General features: G+C 38.8%; 2 protein-coding genes across 5 annotated transcripts in view; one reads left to right on the plus strand and one right to left on the minus strand.

The window, feature by feature from the left end:
- Positions 1-4,726: 4,726 nt before the first annotated feature.
- On the plus strand, positions 4,727-12,245 carry rmnd5b (required for meiotic nuclear division 5 homolog B). 3 transcript variants are annotated; one of them, XM_088081247.1, is made up of 10 exons: positions 4,727-4,820; positions 6,833-7,009; positions 7,212-7,354; positions 7,433-7,570; positions 7,763-7,863; positions 8,271-8,437; positions 8,714-8,879; positions 9,060-9,162; positions 9,248-9,402; positions 10,294-12,245. In XM_088081247.1, exons 2-10 carry the CDS (start codon positions 6,871-6,873, stop codon positions 10,355-10,357), a joined length of 1,176 nt encoding a protein of 391 aa, XP_087937373.1. In that variant the 5' UTR covers positions 4,727-4,820; positions 6,833-6,870; the 3' UTR covers positions 10,358-12,245. The 3 variants fall into 3 exon arrangements, with proteins under 3 accessions (XP_087937373.1, XP_042349724.1, XP_087937372.1); XM_042493790.2 differs by having other exon boundaries at positions 4,729-4,864; XM_088081246.1 differs by lacking the exon at positions 4,727-4,820 and adding an exon at positions 5,061-5,303.
- A 2,208-nt stretch (positions 12,246-14,453) lies between these two features.
- Positions 14,454-16,970, minus strand: part of n4bp3 (NEDD4 binding protein 3) — a 29,490-nt gene continuing 26,973 nt past the window's right edge. For both annotated transcript variants that reach the window (XM_042493981.2, XM_042493982.2), the window contains exon 10: positions 14,454-16,924. In XM_042493981.2, coding sequence (XP_042349915.1) covers positions 16,530-16,924 — 395 coding nt within the window. In that variant the 3' untranslated portion in view covers positions 14,454-16,529. The remainder of the gene's footprint in view (positions 16,925-16,970) is intronic.

The following is a 16,970-nucleotide window of genomic DNA, read 5'->3' on the forward strand; positions in this document are numbered from 1 at the left end:
TTTTTTACTGTGCTTATTATTATTGGTACAATAGCAGTACCCTCCAGACCATATTGTGGTTGTCTGGGCATGTTTGATGGTAGGGAGTTTGCATAAGCCCCCTGTCCCTAACGTAATACCTTATGAGATTACCAGCCATTCTCAGTCATTAAGTCACTCAGGGCAAGCCAATGGAAAATCTTCGATTGCAGCCTGACTGAATGTTGCAAAAGGCAGTGACTGAGGGTATATTATATGTGCTGGCACCACACTGAAAAGTCAACCATCTAGTAAATGTTATTTGGCTCTCTTATCTGTCTGAGGTGTCATACATTGCCGCAAGTGCACACATTATTGGTGTGACTGTGGCCAAAGTGGGAGCGTAGTCTGTGACCTTGGCGGATTTGGTTTTAACAAAAGAGTTATATATCATGTTATTACATCATTAACCCTTTGACACCTGGATCTAGATTATTTTTCTTGTGCTGTGTTCAGACTCATTTCACAAACATTTAAACCTCTGAAACATGGGAACATTTGTTTGAATTCTTTTGAAAACATGGGTGAAAATCGTAACTTGGCAAGAAATGTCCCGCAAAATGCTAAAAATTAGTAATAGGTGACCAAAAGAAATAGTTAGCTAGATTTTAGCAAAAAACAAAAAATCACCAGAAAATAACATCATAGTTTTACTTATATATTAGATTTTTTTTTAGCATTCCCTTAAGGTTAATGTCTTGTTTGTTTATTACTTTTTTTTTTTAAACTTTCCAGTAAAATTCATATAACTTTTTAGTAATGGCTTTTTGTTTTCTGCTTATTTTTAGGTAATTTACTTATAACTTTTTACAAATTTCTTGCTAATGTTTGGGCCATTTATTGTCATGTCACCTTCTTCCCATGTTATTTAAAGATATCAAGCCAATTTGCTGTGGTTTTAAATGGTTAATTGTGTATAACTGAATTACTGTTAGTAAAGCCCAAAGACTCCTTTTCAAGGATATCCTGTAAATAATTTCATATTTCACTGGAGGCTCTAATGGCATGACAAACATGAATCATCACCTTGCTGAACTCTAAACAGGCACTATAAGGTGAAGATGGCTATGATTATAGCTCATAAATGGACCTGCACAATTTTTTATGTGTTATAAATAAAAACAGATGTTACATCAAAAACAAAGTGAAAGTGTAAAACATGATTGTTCATAACTAAACAGTTTTAATAGGTTGGAAAGGTCAACATGCATGCATGCGTGAAAGCACTTGTGTGTACTGAGTGTGAGATTGTGTGAATTGAAGTGCACAGAAGCGCTGATATATTTTAACCTCTGCGGTTATGGCAGCACAGTAGACTGGAGGAGGACTCAGAGGGAAAGAATGATGAGCACCTTAGCAATGGGGAGCTTTAGTCTACATCACTGGTAGATTAGTCACACCAGCCTGCTCGAGTCCAACGACCTCACCCAGCCTCAGCAATGCAACACACCATTAAGTCATGCATAAACAATGTGCTGCGTGGACATCCATAAGCAGACAAATGTATATTACTCTTCTAAATCAACGGGCTTGGTAGAGAGACTGATGTGCAGCGTCCACATGTTGAGCAAATGTCAAATGTGGTCTGGCACTGCACTTCCTTATGTGTGAAGATAAATAAACATGACTTACTTTCTAAAATTCATCACAGCTTGTGTTCTCTCTGTGGGATTAGATGCTAAACAAGGGTCCAGTCTCATGATGAGTTATTTAAGTGCCAGTATTTATGACAAACAGTAAGATCATATCAAACGTAAGATCACATTTCCAATCTATCTTTTTTGGACTGACCTAGTTACTCTTCTAGGCCGAGCTCAACACAAGCCACGTTTCTACTACTCAGTGGGGGAATGTATCTAAGTACATTTAGTCAAGCACTGTACTCAAGTACAATTTTGAGCTATCTGTACTTTACTTGAATATTTTAAGTTCATGACACAATTATCAAATTCTTCTCAAATGTCAATATTTGCTGTTTTTACTTGCTTTTAATAATAGCACAAAGAATAATTTTGAGAATTTGACACAACATATTCACTAATTGTGAATGGCATTACTGACCATTTACCTAATTTTACCAAAAAAAGTGACATATGACTTAATCAAGAACATAACAAGCAGATTAATCCTGAATGAAAAGTTGCAGCCCTATTTAAATAAAAAAATTACCTACAATTTAAGCAATAACATGCTGTGTAAACATTAATGCATGAATAATAATTATAATGTAATGCTATAATATACACCATTTTGCACACACACACACACACACACACACACACTATGTATATGTATGTGTAAATATATATATATATATATATAATTAAACAGTATATACACTCACAGTTTATACATTTACTTTTGATAGTGGTGTACATTCTGCTGAAAGCTCGTAAGTAGCATTTTCAATGCAAGCCTTTTACTTACATTGAAATATTGTTACAATTTGATATTAGTACTTTTACTCAAATGAGCTAAATACTTCCTCCATCAATGCTAACAGACTGATGCAGGGCTGACATTTTTCCATTGGGATACTCAGAAGTTGGCATTGCCCTGGTTCCCTTGTGAAAAAGCCTATGGGATTTTCCATTAGCTTTTGGATCATTGCAGAAAATTAGTTTTGTGGCAAACAAAAATTTATGACACTTACATGTTTTATTCATCAAGATAATCTTCACAAATAAACACCACTTTTGTGATTATTTAAGCGTAAATGCAATTGCCAGAAGTAAAGAGCTCACATTAGGCTATAAACAAATTACTCTACAGTTGCCCGACTTAATTTTCGCCACTCTAACGAGGCTGTAAAGCTGTGTTTGTAGTGATTATATTCGGTAGTCCCATTAAGTCACTTGTTAGCAACTGCCTTTTTAAAGACACGTAAAAGCTGTAAATTTCATGAGTGGTGTATTTACTGACGCATTTTATGTCGTAGATCAAAACGTGAAAGTTTCTTTAGCTTGCATTAACCATAGACCCTATTTCGGGCATCTAACCCAAAACCAGTTTAAAAGATTCAGTGACTTTGAGACAAGGGAAACAGGAGTGTTAAAATGCTAACTCATTTCCGCATTTTAGGACTCATTCCTGCAGCACTCTATTGGCAGTAATGTTATATATCATAAATATGTTTTCTTTAGTTTACAGTCACCTGAAAATGAGAATTTCCGTGTTACCTTAGGACAGTGTTCCCTGAACCACTTCTTGAGCAGCACTAGACCTGCATGTGTTAGATCTCCAACACAGCTGATTCAGATGAGCGGCTCGTTATGAACTCTTGCAACTGTCAAGCTGAGGGCCTTTGAAATTGTTTTGAGGGCCACAGTTGACCTATCGATAACCCCCGCCCCCTTAGCTCACTCTGACAAACAATTGGTTTGCTGCCTAAACTACAAATGACAGCTGTCAGTGTCACAAACAAAGATGCTATACAGAACTTTAGGGGACAGAAGTCCCTTATTAAACCCAGAAGCCATCAAAAGGGACTTTGCAATGCTGTGGTGTTAGCGTTAGCCAGCCTTTGCTTTCTTTGTAATGTTACAGCTAAGTTAACTTTGATAGTTTTCAGTTGGGTGGGCTTTAACTACAACCTTTTGCTACAGTTAACACTGACGTCCAATTGTCAAAGAACAAAAATACTAAGACTAAGTTGAATAGACAACATAATGAGCTACCAGCATGAAGCTGAAGTTGGCCATAACATTAACTTAGCTAACTTAGCTAACTTAAGATAACGCTACCTAGCAAGTTTATGAGGTAGTGTATGAGGTTATGCTTGTCACTTTGCAGCAGATTTTGCTAACACTAAGTTGTCTTACCTTAGGACAAACATAGACATCCTTGTTTATCTTCTTCACGTTGAGCTGACTGTGTGGTCTGCCACACAAACCTAATCCAAAGGAGACACTTTGCGTTGTTTATGTGAAGTTTAGGGAAGGGGATAAAAAACACTCCATAGCCTCTCAGGATACGTCGTATCAGTGTTACATTTACCCCATGCACATCATTTGACCATTTTTAAAAAGTTTTAACTGGATACATTTAAATGAAACCACAGGAAAATCAAAGCTTCTAATGCTTTTCTGTGGAGGTGTACCAGCAGGATGTCCGCGCGCATTGTATGGATGCACGAAATGTGATTGGCTCGTGGCGTATGAGGGCGGGGTTTAGCGAAAGGTCAAGACCCTGGGCCAGACTTTGGATATGTCTGTCCTACAGGTTTGGTACAAGGGAGGCCTTATAATACATCCATGAGGGAGGCGCTTCAGTTCTGTAATCTTACCACTAGATGCTAGTTTATCCTACACACTAGGCCTTTCAATTTCTGGTTATCAGCGAAGGACAATTTTGAGTTATTGTACTGTACCTGAATATTCAGCCTTTATTTCATGCCCATTTCTATTTTTTACTACACTACATATTGCTATACGTACTGGTTATGTTGCAGATTAAGACTTTACATTCATATCATATGACTGACTTAAAAATATGATGCAGATGAAACTACCCAATAATGGTTTTTAAAATGATCTCAAACATTTAATTGAACAGCTATAACATTTAAATGTTGTTTACATGGTGATGCATTAGTATCCTTACTGTGCCGACTTTTTCAGGATAAATTGTGAAGGCTTCAAAACGCCCTTGCAAAAGAGATAAATCTGATTGAATCATATTGTGTGCACTAAGCTGTTTGATGTCGCAGAGAAAGTGACTTTTATTGTGAAATGTCCCGTTGAGGCAGAATGCGACACAGGAAGATCCGCATTACGACTGCTGGTCAAGTGTTGCCATAACAGGCAAGTGGCTAACGCTAATGTCTGCTAACTAATTAGCAGGATAGGTGAGTGGCGTTTATTTAAACATATTTTATAATTTAGTCAAAAGGCGATAGATGCTGTACGCGTCGGGGCAGCGCTAAATAATGAAGACGAGCCGGTTGTCATTCTCTCCTGATATTATTTGGGCCTTGTCAGTCAGCAGCTGGCTAACACCAACTAGCTAAGTATCTGCTAGCAATGGCGAGCTTTTGTAGATAGCCAGCCACAGTGATACCGTTTGTTTATGTTAGCTGTGCGGCAGCTTAATTTCTTAAACTACCGCATCGAAACAAAATACACGACTAGTGGTTGGTGGTACTTCGCATTTTTCATCGGTAGTGAGTAACTGAAATACGCAACGCGGCGTTTTAGTGTTTAAATAGAAATATAGCTTACGTTATGATGGTTAGCTGTATTACGGTAACTGCTAGGTGGACATTTTCTGTATTCAGCTTATAAGCGGTGAGTTACAGCAAAGCCAAACAAATCAGTAATTAGATGTTTTTCTAATAAAAACGTAATACTATCTGCGTGCAGACCAGCTGGTTGGACAAAGTCACTGATCAGCATTTGCTTTGGTAACCTGATGATGAGATTATATGTTATATGTATGGTTTAGACGCTAGTGTTGACTAGCGTTAGTAAACACCAGGCCGCAGAGTACACACTGTGCCTGCGTTTAACATTGTTGAGGCCCTGCTAGTAGTTAGCAAACTTTTTATTAGAGCAGTACTGGTTCGGTTTACCCTTTTCTTCTCTTTATGAAAAATGAGAGTCTACTAGATGTCTTTTTTAAACTGTGTAACTTGGGCTGTCTTGGGATTGCCAGTATGATACCAAATATGCCAAATATAGCCAGCAACTGGTTTGTGACATTGAAATAATGTAATGGCCTTATACACTGTTCAAAATAACCACAATCCATACTTACTGGATTTCTTTTGTGTTTAACCCACTGCAACAAACTACAGAGAGCTGTAAACTACAGAAAAAAACAAAGCTTTAATCATCTGGGCATGCTCAATTCATCAGCTGGGCCAATAATTTATTATTGGCATGTCTTTTTTGCAAATATATGTTTTAGGTAGTTTTGAAACAGCTTCACCCTTAGACTACACTGACACATATATTTTCCAACATTTAACTGTGATGCCTAATACAGGTTTTTAAAGACAAATTTTAAGCCATTGAAATAATTTATTATGCTTTTGTTATCAGGTTAAAAAATCAGCTGAAAAGATTAGTTGATTGCATGGCCATTGATCTCCTGCTGTTTAAAAAATAGATTTTTTGGTCATTTTTCAAGCCAAATAACCTCATACAACCTTGTTCTATCTGCTCAGATGTGATGTTTTGCTGATTTTTGGTGCCAAGTGTAAACTGAATATCTTTTTGGGTTTTTAGCTGCTCACCAAACAAGAGAAGAGATTTGATAGCCATCACCTTGAGCTTTAGGGAATTCAGCATTTTTCACTGTTTTCTGACCTTTTCTCATTTTCTAATCTTTTGATGAAACAATTTATTGAAAAATAATTTGCATGTTAATCTTGATAAGAAAAACTAGTGTGAGCACATCTGGTAAAAAAAAAAAAAAAACTCACAAGGGCAGGACAAAAAAAATTACTAATGTGGATAAAAATAGTAAAAGATCCCCACACTGTTAAGTTCCCAGTGGGCAAATTTTATAGTTATCACAAGGCAACTTTTTGATCTACAAGATCTTTGCCTTCTGAAAACAATAAAAAATGCCCATCAGGAGCTTAACAGTGTGTGGACCTTTTTCTATTTTGATGCATGGTAATCTTGATGAAAAAATCATAATTGCAGCCCAAACCATTCATAATAATACTGTTACATTGTTATCATATTCTCTAACAACTGTATGGGTACTGGCCAAAAATAAATCCACTATTAATGGGGCTATATTACGTGTTCCCTTTCTTTGACCTGTATTTTTTTTTCCTATCCTTTTTTCTCTCTCTTAAATGTAGGTGTTGTTGTTGTGTGTGTGAGTGTTCCAGCCTAAATCATGGAACAGTGTGCGTGTGTTGAGCGGGAGCTGGAGAAAGTGCTTCATCGCTTTGTAATGTATGGCCACCAGTCTGAGGAGAGGCTAGACGAGCTCCTGCGCAGTGTCTGCGAAATCCGAGGACAGCTGGTTGCTTTTGGTAAGAACTGGTGCATACAAGATGACTGAAAACTAAAGATATATTTTTGTAAGAAAGAAAAATCTTATTTTCTGAGCAGTTGTAATGTCTTTGTCCCATCAGAAATTAAAATGGTGCTTTGTTGTGTGCTGTATCCCAGTTAATCAGGCACATATTATTGTAGACACTCACATTGAAGCCTTTTGCGTTTTCTCTTTTGCAGGAGTACAAGATGCAGACTTATCAGTCCTATCTCAGACTATGGCGCAGTGTTGTAAGAATATCAAAGAAACAGTGCAGATGCTAGCCTCCCGACATAAGGACATCCATGGCAGTGTGTCAAAAGTGGGCAAAGCAATTGACAGGGTAAGAGGAGGCAGCAACTGTCTTTAACATTCAACATTTAGCATACATATAATTAACCTCTGTTATCCTATTCTACAGAATTTTGATGCAGAGATCAGCGCTGTGGTGGCAGAGACAGTGTGGGACACCCCAGAGAGACAGAAATACCTGAGTGAGACGATTGTGGAGCACTTGTACAGACAAGGGATGCTCAGTGTAGCAGAGGATCTTTGTCAGGTAAGTAACTAACGTTTGTGGTCTAAATGTATCTCGATTGGCTTTAAGATTATTCTTTTCCAAAATGTGTAAATGTAAATTAAGTCAATCAATATTGTGAGGCTTCAAATGTAGTGTAATCTTTGTTTTTTTTGTCAGGATAATTAATGCAAGAATTCTTTATAATTCAAAATAAGCTTGTCTGTTTTCCAGGAGTCTGGTGTAGTTATAGATATGAGTATGAAGCAGCCTTTCCTGGAGCTGAACAGAATCCTTGAAGCTCTGAGGATGCAGGACCTCAGGCCGGCACTAGAGTATGTTTTCTTTTTCTTTTTTCTGCTATTTGTGTCTAGACTGCCATCAGCTCTGTAAGGAGCACAAAATGACCTGCACTATTTTTTCTCACAGGACATTTTAGCTGCTTTATGTCAAAATGAACTACAAGACATTCATTCAGTGTAGCACGAGGGATTACATAGAAAAGTTGTTATAAATTTGCAAAAATACTTAAATCTGGTTAAAACCTCAAGCTTTGGGGAACTCTTAGGCCATTTAGTAGACGTTTAGTAGTTTCTATTTAGATAAAGGTTACTTTGGTAATGCCAAAGATATCTCTTTTGAACACATAATGATAATTAGAAAAATCACTCTTGGGTGTTGCTTGCTATATTATAAGTGTCAACATAGTTAACTGTCCTTATTCATGTCTGTGCCTTATTAGGTGGGCTGTGACGAATCGGCAGCGCCTTTTGGACCTGAACAGCAGTTTAGAGTTCAAGTTGCACCGCTTGTACTTCATCAGTCTGCTTAGTGGGGGAATTGGCAACCAAATGGAGGCCCTGCAGTATGCCAGACACTTCCAGCCCTTCGCCTCTCAGCACCAGAGAGGTATACAGTATACAGTGGCATCATTGTGACATTGCTGACATGAACGCGCAGAGACAGTTAATTTGAGTTGTGTTTCACCATTTTCTCTAAATTTGGAAAAAAAGTGTAGGGTCTTAGTCTTTTAAGAAAAATTCCTCACAATTTGGGAATTGTATAACAGCAGCCAGGAAGAAATGAAAGTTTTCTTAATGTAAATTCATCATTATTCTGAGGTCTTCCTCACAACACTCATGTTTGTTAGTGTTTTCCAATTCTTTATTTTTTTTGTCCCTGCAGATATTCAGATCCTGATGGGCAGTCTGGTGTACCTGCGTCATGGCATCGAGAACTCTCCGTACCGCAGTCTGCTGGAGACAAATCAATGGGCTGAGATCTGTAACATCTTCACCAGGGATGCCTGCGCTTTACTTGGCCTCTCTGTAGAGTCTCCACTCAGTGTTAGGTCAGGCAAACACACTAGATCTCTCCTCTGTTTTGTTTTTAAAATTGTTACATTGATACTGAAGTTAAGACTTCAGTTGAAACAGTTAATTAGTAGATTTTTCTTTTCTTTTCAATCACCATGTTGTCTGAATGTCTGCACATGTAATGGGTCAGTGGTGTGATGTCTGTTTCTCTGCAGTTTTGCATCAGGCTGTATGGCCTTGCCAGTACTGATGAACATCAAGCAGGTGATAGAGCAGAGACAGTGCAGCGGTGTCTGGACACACAAAGATGAGCTTCCTGTAAGTCCCTTTAAATTTCCAAATGGCATCTGATAATGCTCTTTTTTCATCATTCCGGTAATTCCCATCATGTCTGTTCCTGTAGATTGAAATCGACCTTGGGAAGAAATGCTGGTACCACTCTGTGTTTGCCTGCCCGATCCTCAGGCAGCAAACATCAGAGAGCAATCCTCCCATGAAGCTCATCTGCGGCCACGTCATCTCCAGAGACGCCCTCAACAAACTGACTAATGCTGGGAAGTAAGTCGGATATACAGCCCAGTTTATTTATATGTGCATGATGGGATAAGGTTGTGTGAGTAGCAACGGTTAAAAAAGTTATGTTGTATAATCTTGGATCACATTTTCCCTTGCAATATGATGTGTGTTACCTTACAAAAGTTTTGCTGCAGTGGATACGGTGAAAATGGCAGCAGTCAATAGCAAACATTACAGTTAAGATTGAAAAATAACAAAATATTGGTCTATAAACATGGACTCCTCTCGGCTCTAATCATAGCCCGAGACTTGTGTTGGCGCTCTGGTGAAAAGTGTTTTTGCAGCACCACTACATTACTGCCAACAGCCAAACCCGATTCCACTGAGATAATTCAGAGTCCGGTAAAGTCTTAACATATTGTGAGGGCGTGCAAAATATTGTGAAGTAACACAAAACTTTCTGTCTTTGGTGGGCTCCTTAACATTCAAATCTTACATACTCATTCCTGGTGAATTATTTCCAGGTGGTTAACCAGAGGAAATTACACAAGCACTGTCTCTGCCAAAATTGCATTCTAATTAAGAGCTATATTCATTAATATGTTTGAAAAACACAACCAGAAGACGAATAGTAAACATGGACTTGAAACCATTAGTGATGATTTCTTTCATTAAAAACTTGTTCAGCTGCGCAACAAAAAGAAGCCTTGTTTTAAGCCTGCAGTATTGTGGTGAAACTTACTAAAACCAATGACTTTCTATCAATAAAGAAATCTATTCAAAAACTAATTGCTCATTTTAGAATACGGCTAGCTCTATAATGTGTACAAGATTTATGGTTAATCAGCCGAAACTACCAATAGGATCAGTTAAACAAACAAACCACACACTGTAACATCCTGTTCCTGCTCTCCTCCTCTGTCCTGTCCTCAGGTTGAAATGTCCGTACTGCCCCATGGAGCAGAATCCGTCACATGCCAAGCAGATCTACTTTTGATACCGCACATTTTTCCTCATGAGTAAGGATGAAGTTCCCTGGAGCTCTTTGCATTTCCAGGACCATTTGCTCTGGCCCTTTTTCCTCTGTCCCTGGCCTCTTGGCCTATTATTGTAAGCATTAAGGTTTTATCCCAGTGCTCCTCTGGACAGCCTTGGCCATCCCGTAACCCACCTCGGACCCTCCAACTTTGCGTAGTATACAGAGTCCAGCGGGGATGGTCCGACTACGACCTGTAGTAGAGTGAGGACTCTGTCAGATATGAGAGAATCCTCACGAAGAAGCAAAAAGGTTCATTCATTGAAACTCATTTGCAAATGCCTGCAGTTATAGGCTTATGTTTTTAAAGTATGTAATACTTTATAGTGTTTGTTTTCTCGGCTTTATCAACTGTTTGAGTTGGATGACTGCTTCTTTTTTTTTTTTCCTTTTTTGTGACAGAAGCAGTTGAATGATTATGGATGGGTGAGTGTGGGTAAATGGTATAGATAGGCAGTTTCTGGTTTCAGAATAGTAATAAACTTCTATTATACACGAGAAAACCCACAGAAAAACAAACTGTTGAAGGTTTATTATTTGCTGGTGAAGGGAACTGTGGAGGTCTCGCTCTCAAATTTTGATTGTGACCCATTACTCCTCCATGATGTAATAAAGGCCTCACGTAGCTTGAAAGTCACTGTTGGCTGATGTATCTGTTTGATCAGTAAAACAATTAACTCATCAATGGTGGAACAGCTTTTTTTTGTGACTGACTGCACCAGCAAGATGTTTCCTCATTGTAGAGAAGCCATTTGTCTTGTTCTATGTATGTATTTAACAAACAGTGACAAAAAGGAAACAAAAAATATATACTACTGTGAAATGTGCTTTGTTTCTATTTCTCATTGCAACGACGGCTCATGTAAAATAGTAAATTAAACCGAACAGCGACGTAATCAACTACTGCGTAACTCTCAGAGCTATCAACAGTTCACATCACGATTTTGTCATCGCCTCACTCTGCCCCGCATTGTGTATCCTAAGCTTGCAAGCCATGTGATTTGGAGATGTTAAAGTGGTGTGATGGTAGCCGTATGGTCTGACTTGCAGTGACTGTAGGCTTGTGATTCAGCTTTATTCGTCGTGGGTGGGGAAAGTCCTCTGATCATTGTGGCTGTTGTTTAATATATACTTAGAAAATGCCTCTGCTGCATAGCTTTTATTTCAGGTGGAGTCACAGAAACATTAAAAATCCATACATTTCCTCAGGGCTCATTGTAACACTTCATGCCACACTCTGCAGTTAAAAGTTGTACATTTATATAAGAAGTCTTCAACAAAGATGGACACATATTTCACTGGGTGAGGCTGATAGTTTGGGTGTTATTGGAGTTTGTATATATTATTCAGAGGGTGCTGTGTGAGCATACACTGGGGGAAAAGCATTTCATGAGGTCCAAGGCATTTGGGTGTATAATACAAATGATGACCAAAAGTGGAAGTTCCCCGGTGTCCTTTTGAAAATGGTGATGTCACCTCACACTCTCGTGAGGCTAATTTGTTCAGCAAGCACCGCACCAGCATAGCTCACACTGACAATGCAACATCACACTCAATTTTAAGATTTTTACCTTGGTTTCATTTGGAAATGGGTTAAAGCACATGTTTTACGTGGACTTTCACTGAATTTCCTGTGTTTTTTCTTTCTTTGGTTGACAATCATTCATTGCTTCTTTGGGTGTTCCTTCTGATAGACTGCTAAAGCGCTCCGTACTTCTGTCGTATTAATTTTGTTGAATGTTTGCATTTCCTGCTTTTGTGTGTTATGCAACTTTTATTGTAAATATTTATCCTCTAACATGTTTCATATACTTGCATCTGAAAATTAAAATAAAAATTTATACTCCAAGGCAGTTTTTGGAGATGTGCAATGGCATTTGGTGGCAGCCTGCACCTAACAGGTTTATCAGGGTTCTCACACACTCTCATGGGCAAAATTTCAAAACTTTTCCATGACTTTTCAGGAACCCATGATTACATTTTCTTGACCATTTACAACATATTACAAGAACAGACCTGTATAGCATACTGTAAATGTTGATTTTGTTATTATAGGCGGCCTGCAGAGATGAAGCTCCATAGTTCTGTCGGCCCGTTGGTTAATTTGCCTGAAGTTAAACAAAAAACAATGATTTGTACCTTTAAACTACCACATTCTGCTTTCATACCACTTACACCAAAAAGAAAATACACATTGGTGCTTTGAGTGGCATCTGAATGCCTTAGACTTCCTATGTCAATTGTCCATATCAAAAACGTGGTACAATTTTAAAATTAAAAAGTAAGTATAATCAGTTCCATGTACTTAAAGTATTAAAAGTAAAATAACTCAATGTTGAAAAAAAATCTAAAAAAAAAAAATTATATATATATATATGTGTGTGTGTGTGTGTGTGTGTGTGTGTGTGTGTATATATATAGAAAGGACACCCAAAAAAATTCAAATTATTAAAAATATCAAAAATACATCAAAAATATATGTCAACCAGTAGTTTCAGATGCACTTGTATCTGAATTTGAATCTGCTGGATAGTTTAATTTATAAAACATATTTATAAACTCATCAAATGATGATTATACAAAAATGTTAACTTGTGAAGTAACTAGTGACTAAAGCTACCAGATAAATACTTAGTTACCCTCCACCACTGGGAATAGGTACTGAAACTGGGATTTTTATTTGCCTCACATGCTTGGCATTATTCAAGACTTCTGGCAGGCTGGTGAACATAAAGGGAGAGACAGAAGGCGGACAGAGGAAATGCACATGATGGTAAACAAAAGGTCACAAGTATTAGAGCTACATTACATCAACAGCTCCAGAGAATAAATTAGCTGTTATGCAACATAATGTGGGAGGCTATCCACTGACAGATTACTGCAACAACTTTATTAAAAGCAACAAAATCCAATGACTTTTCAAAAACTTCAAGAATTTTACTAATTGCATGACTTATCCAGGCATGGAAAACAAAATTGTGGAATACCATGACTTTTCCTGGTTTTCACTGACTGTGGGAGCCCTAATTAACTTCCTGATCATGGTACTGTCATGGTTTTATAGCTGCTCGGCCCTCCTTAGAGCACCACTTGGTGGTGCTGTTGCTGTATTTTGCACACTGACGAAATAGCCTTGAAATGCATGAGATCTCATGCTAGAGGTTTTTATTTGAATGAGTTTCACTACAAGGAACCATTTTTTCGACCTAAATTACGATTTTTTAAATAATCAAGTGAATTTCTCAGATAAAGAGCACTGATGGCATTCAGTGCTGCAACCCTCCCACAGAGTGATAACGTGAGGTAAGAATCCTGTCTCATCCCACTTCAGCAAACCACTCCTGAGCTGTGCAGTTATATTAAGCCCCAGTTTATATAATGTTTTAAATGCCAAGGTAAGGGCCTTGTGAGTCAGCCACAGCTCATAGCTATTCAGATTATGACCCTGTAAAAAAATAAATCTGTTATGGACCTGTATGTGCTACCTCTCACTTTTCACACTATCTCATAGATATGCTCTCCTGCAAAATTATAGACATTGGATTTAAGTGCTAAGTTTTTTATCGATGCCAAGATATGCTTGGCACTTCTTTCAAGTTTGCACATTTGATGGTTTCCATACAAGTGCTCACTTTCTTATGCAAACAGGGATCCTCCCGTGTTTCCAGCTCAGCTGACCTTCCACCTCCCCGCTGTCTGTGCTGCAGGAGATGGTATGTGAGGACTGGCTGGGGTAGAGCAGGGAGGGCCTTAGGGAGAGGCTGAGATAAGGATTCAAGGCTCAACCTCTAAAAGCCACATTAGTCCCAAAAGCCTCCACCGCTCTGTTGTTCATTCTGTCATAAAGCTCCTGTCCTTGGGTTTTATTGGCAGAGTCTGTGGAGATTTTAAGCCCCTTCTGAGCAGGCCGTCTGAGCCCTCGGGTGAACGCCATTGGTTACGCCGCTAACATTTTGACAAGTGATCTCTGGTGCGTTTAATACAGACAATGGTTGCCTGAAAAGCCTATTATAAAGCAGTTAGCAGCCTTAATTTACACAAAAAACACCAACTACACTGCTTTTTCACCACTTCATAAATGTTTATTATGAATCCAAACATATTTATACTGTACAGGTTTAATTCCAGTAAATAGACAAGGGTCACAGTATGTTGAAAGGTTGGTTGAGAGCTGGCTTTTGAATGTTCATATATTTATAATAATAAACAATACAAGAGAACAACTTCATCTATGTCATGCATGTTGTAATGTTATTGGCCGGGCATGTGCAACAAATTGCACCATTAAGCAGGGCAGTCGTGTTCATTGAAATCAAAAGATGTGCCCATTTAAGACAACAGTGTGCTTGAAACACAATGACAAAAGGAATATCAAAATTACATTATGTACAAAATATATAGATCTCACCTGACTGGAGCTAGAAACTGAATGAGATAAAAGTCCAACTTTTTCTTAAGTATGGTACACAGTTTTCTTGATGGCATAGTATGAGTGCCTTGGCACCAGATCGCTTTAATCCCCGACACTTAACCCAGAGATGCAGCTTCCCTCACAGAACCCAGGTGAACCCTGAATCCACAGAACCCTTTGGACAGACTGATCAGGTGCTGAGATGTTACTGGGCCACACTAAATCCCTTTGAATCCTTTGGATATTGTCAAGACTATACAGCAGTCCAAACTAGAAAGTAACTGTCTAATGAACACAAAAATAGAAGCAGTCGGGATATGAATTTGCTCATTTACAGGTTTATAAATGGACAGAAGCCTTAAGGAAAGTCTAGGTGTTTGGCTGCATTTTTACAGAGTGTGATGTCTTGAGAGGTCAGGAGTTTTCTCCTGGAGTTTTGGGGGTGTGGGTGCAGGAAATGCAAGACTAATGTTGCTTTCCAACTTAAACTCAGTCTTCTTTAAAAGTCAACTTATTGCTTTGAGGCAGGAGTTAAACTAAACAAAACAGGTGTGTGAATCAAAACTCCAGTTCACAATCTTCTGGGTAACATAATTAAAAACTCTGTTACTGACTCCCCCTCCTTTATGCTCTCTCACCAGGACAATCAGCTGATTTGTTTCAGCTGGGTAGCAATCAGTGCCCTGGCTAACTGCCTTCTGGCTCATGGTGGGTCTTGTAGTCTTATAGTGGATGCCATAATAGTTTGTAGTCCTTGCTGCACCCAACAGGAGGGAGTGCATCTCCCCTCAATGACTCCTGACAACACAAGAGTTAACACAACTCTTTTGCCAGAGTACAGATGAGGCTTAGACAGTGTTTCTGTGCAGCAACCCTCAGTATTAGTGTGTTCTGTAAGAGATTATGGGTCCAGTCTTTGCAGGATCAGGGCATCAAACAATTAACAAGGGTTTATGGGCAGAGAATGGCAAATGGACAGGGAGCTATGGAAGCCCATGAGAAGTCAGGAAATAGAAATTGATTAAAAGTTTTGCATGACAAAAAGTAAAAATACTCATCAAAGTCAAAGTTATAAGTTAATGAAAATTTAAAATGGTACAATCTCAGTTTTGACTTAATGTCTCATAATTCTGACATGAGCTATGCTTGCTGTCGTTTCCGTGGAACAATTCACGCGCAAAAAATGATGTCACGTCTTTTGCGTCCACTTTGAAGGCTCTGAAAGTTGTTGCGGTGCTCAGTCAACACTTAGACTCTTCATTGAGTGACCACAGGGAAAGTCAAATACCCTTAAATAATTGGAAAGGAGTAGCCACTACACTGGGAAAGAACAAGCTTTGTGCTGTAGGGCGTCCAATACCTTGAAACAAACCTTTAGAAAGTCCACATTTTGACTTACTATCTGATCATTTTTACATTTTAGATGAATATTTTTATGATCACATAATTTTGTTTCAGAGATTTGTTAAATGAAGCATTTTGATTAAGTAAATTAAATCATTTATTCATGATTAATAATTTGGTAATAACTCCTCATGTTGACAGGTCAAAACTTGGCTCATAAAATGATGTCTCAGGATTTTTTTTTTTTACTTATCCCAGAATTTGGACTTATTTTGTCTATTTTTGTTTTCTATTTTCCTGCCGGCCGTGGGCCTCCATAGAAGCAATACTTCAGGGAGAAAACAGTTTGCATTGCAAATAGCAGTACGTCCATCACATTCAAATTTCAGATGATTCAATCCTCTCTATCCACGGCAAACCAGAGGAAGGTCTCTCCTCTTGTTTTTCAGCCGTTCTCTCACTCCTCAGCTCTGGCACTTCTCTTTCCAATGTCCCATTTCTGCTCCCTCCTCCTCCTCCTCCTCCCCCTCCTTCCCCTCCTCCTCGCTCTCTGCCTAGCCTCAGCTGGTACAGTTCCCTCTCCAGCGCTTCATTGCGGTGGTACATCTCTAAGTAGCTGGCCTGCAGCTCCTTCTGGTAGCGGATGACCTTGTCCTTTTCTGTCTGCCACGTCTGCCTCTCCTCCTCAAAAGCCATGGCCTGGGCCTCGCACTGGCGTCGCTCCAGCAGGAGCTCTGCTCGTAGACGCTCCTCTGTAGGGCCCCCGCACCCTCCTGCAAGCAAAAGGTTCACATGGCTTCAACTACAGTCCAGCAGAGC

Source organism: Plectropomus leopardus, chromosome 8, assembly GCF_026936395.1.
Source record: "Plectropomus leopardus strain MGB_pleo_1.0 chromosome 8, ASM2693639v1, whole genome shotgun sequence".
Taxonomy (NCBI): Eukaryota; Metazoa; Chordata; class Actinopteri; order Perciformes; family Serranidae; genus Plectropomus; species Plectropomus leopardus.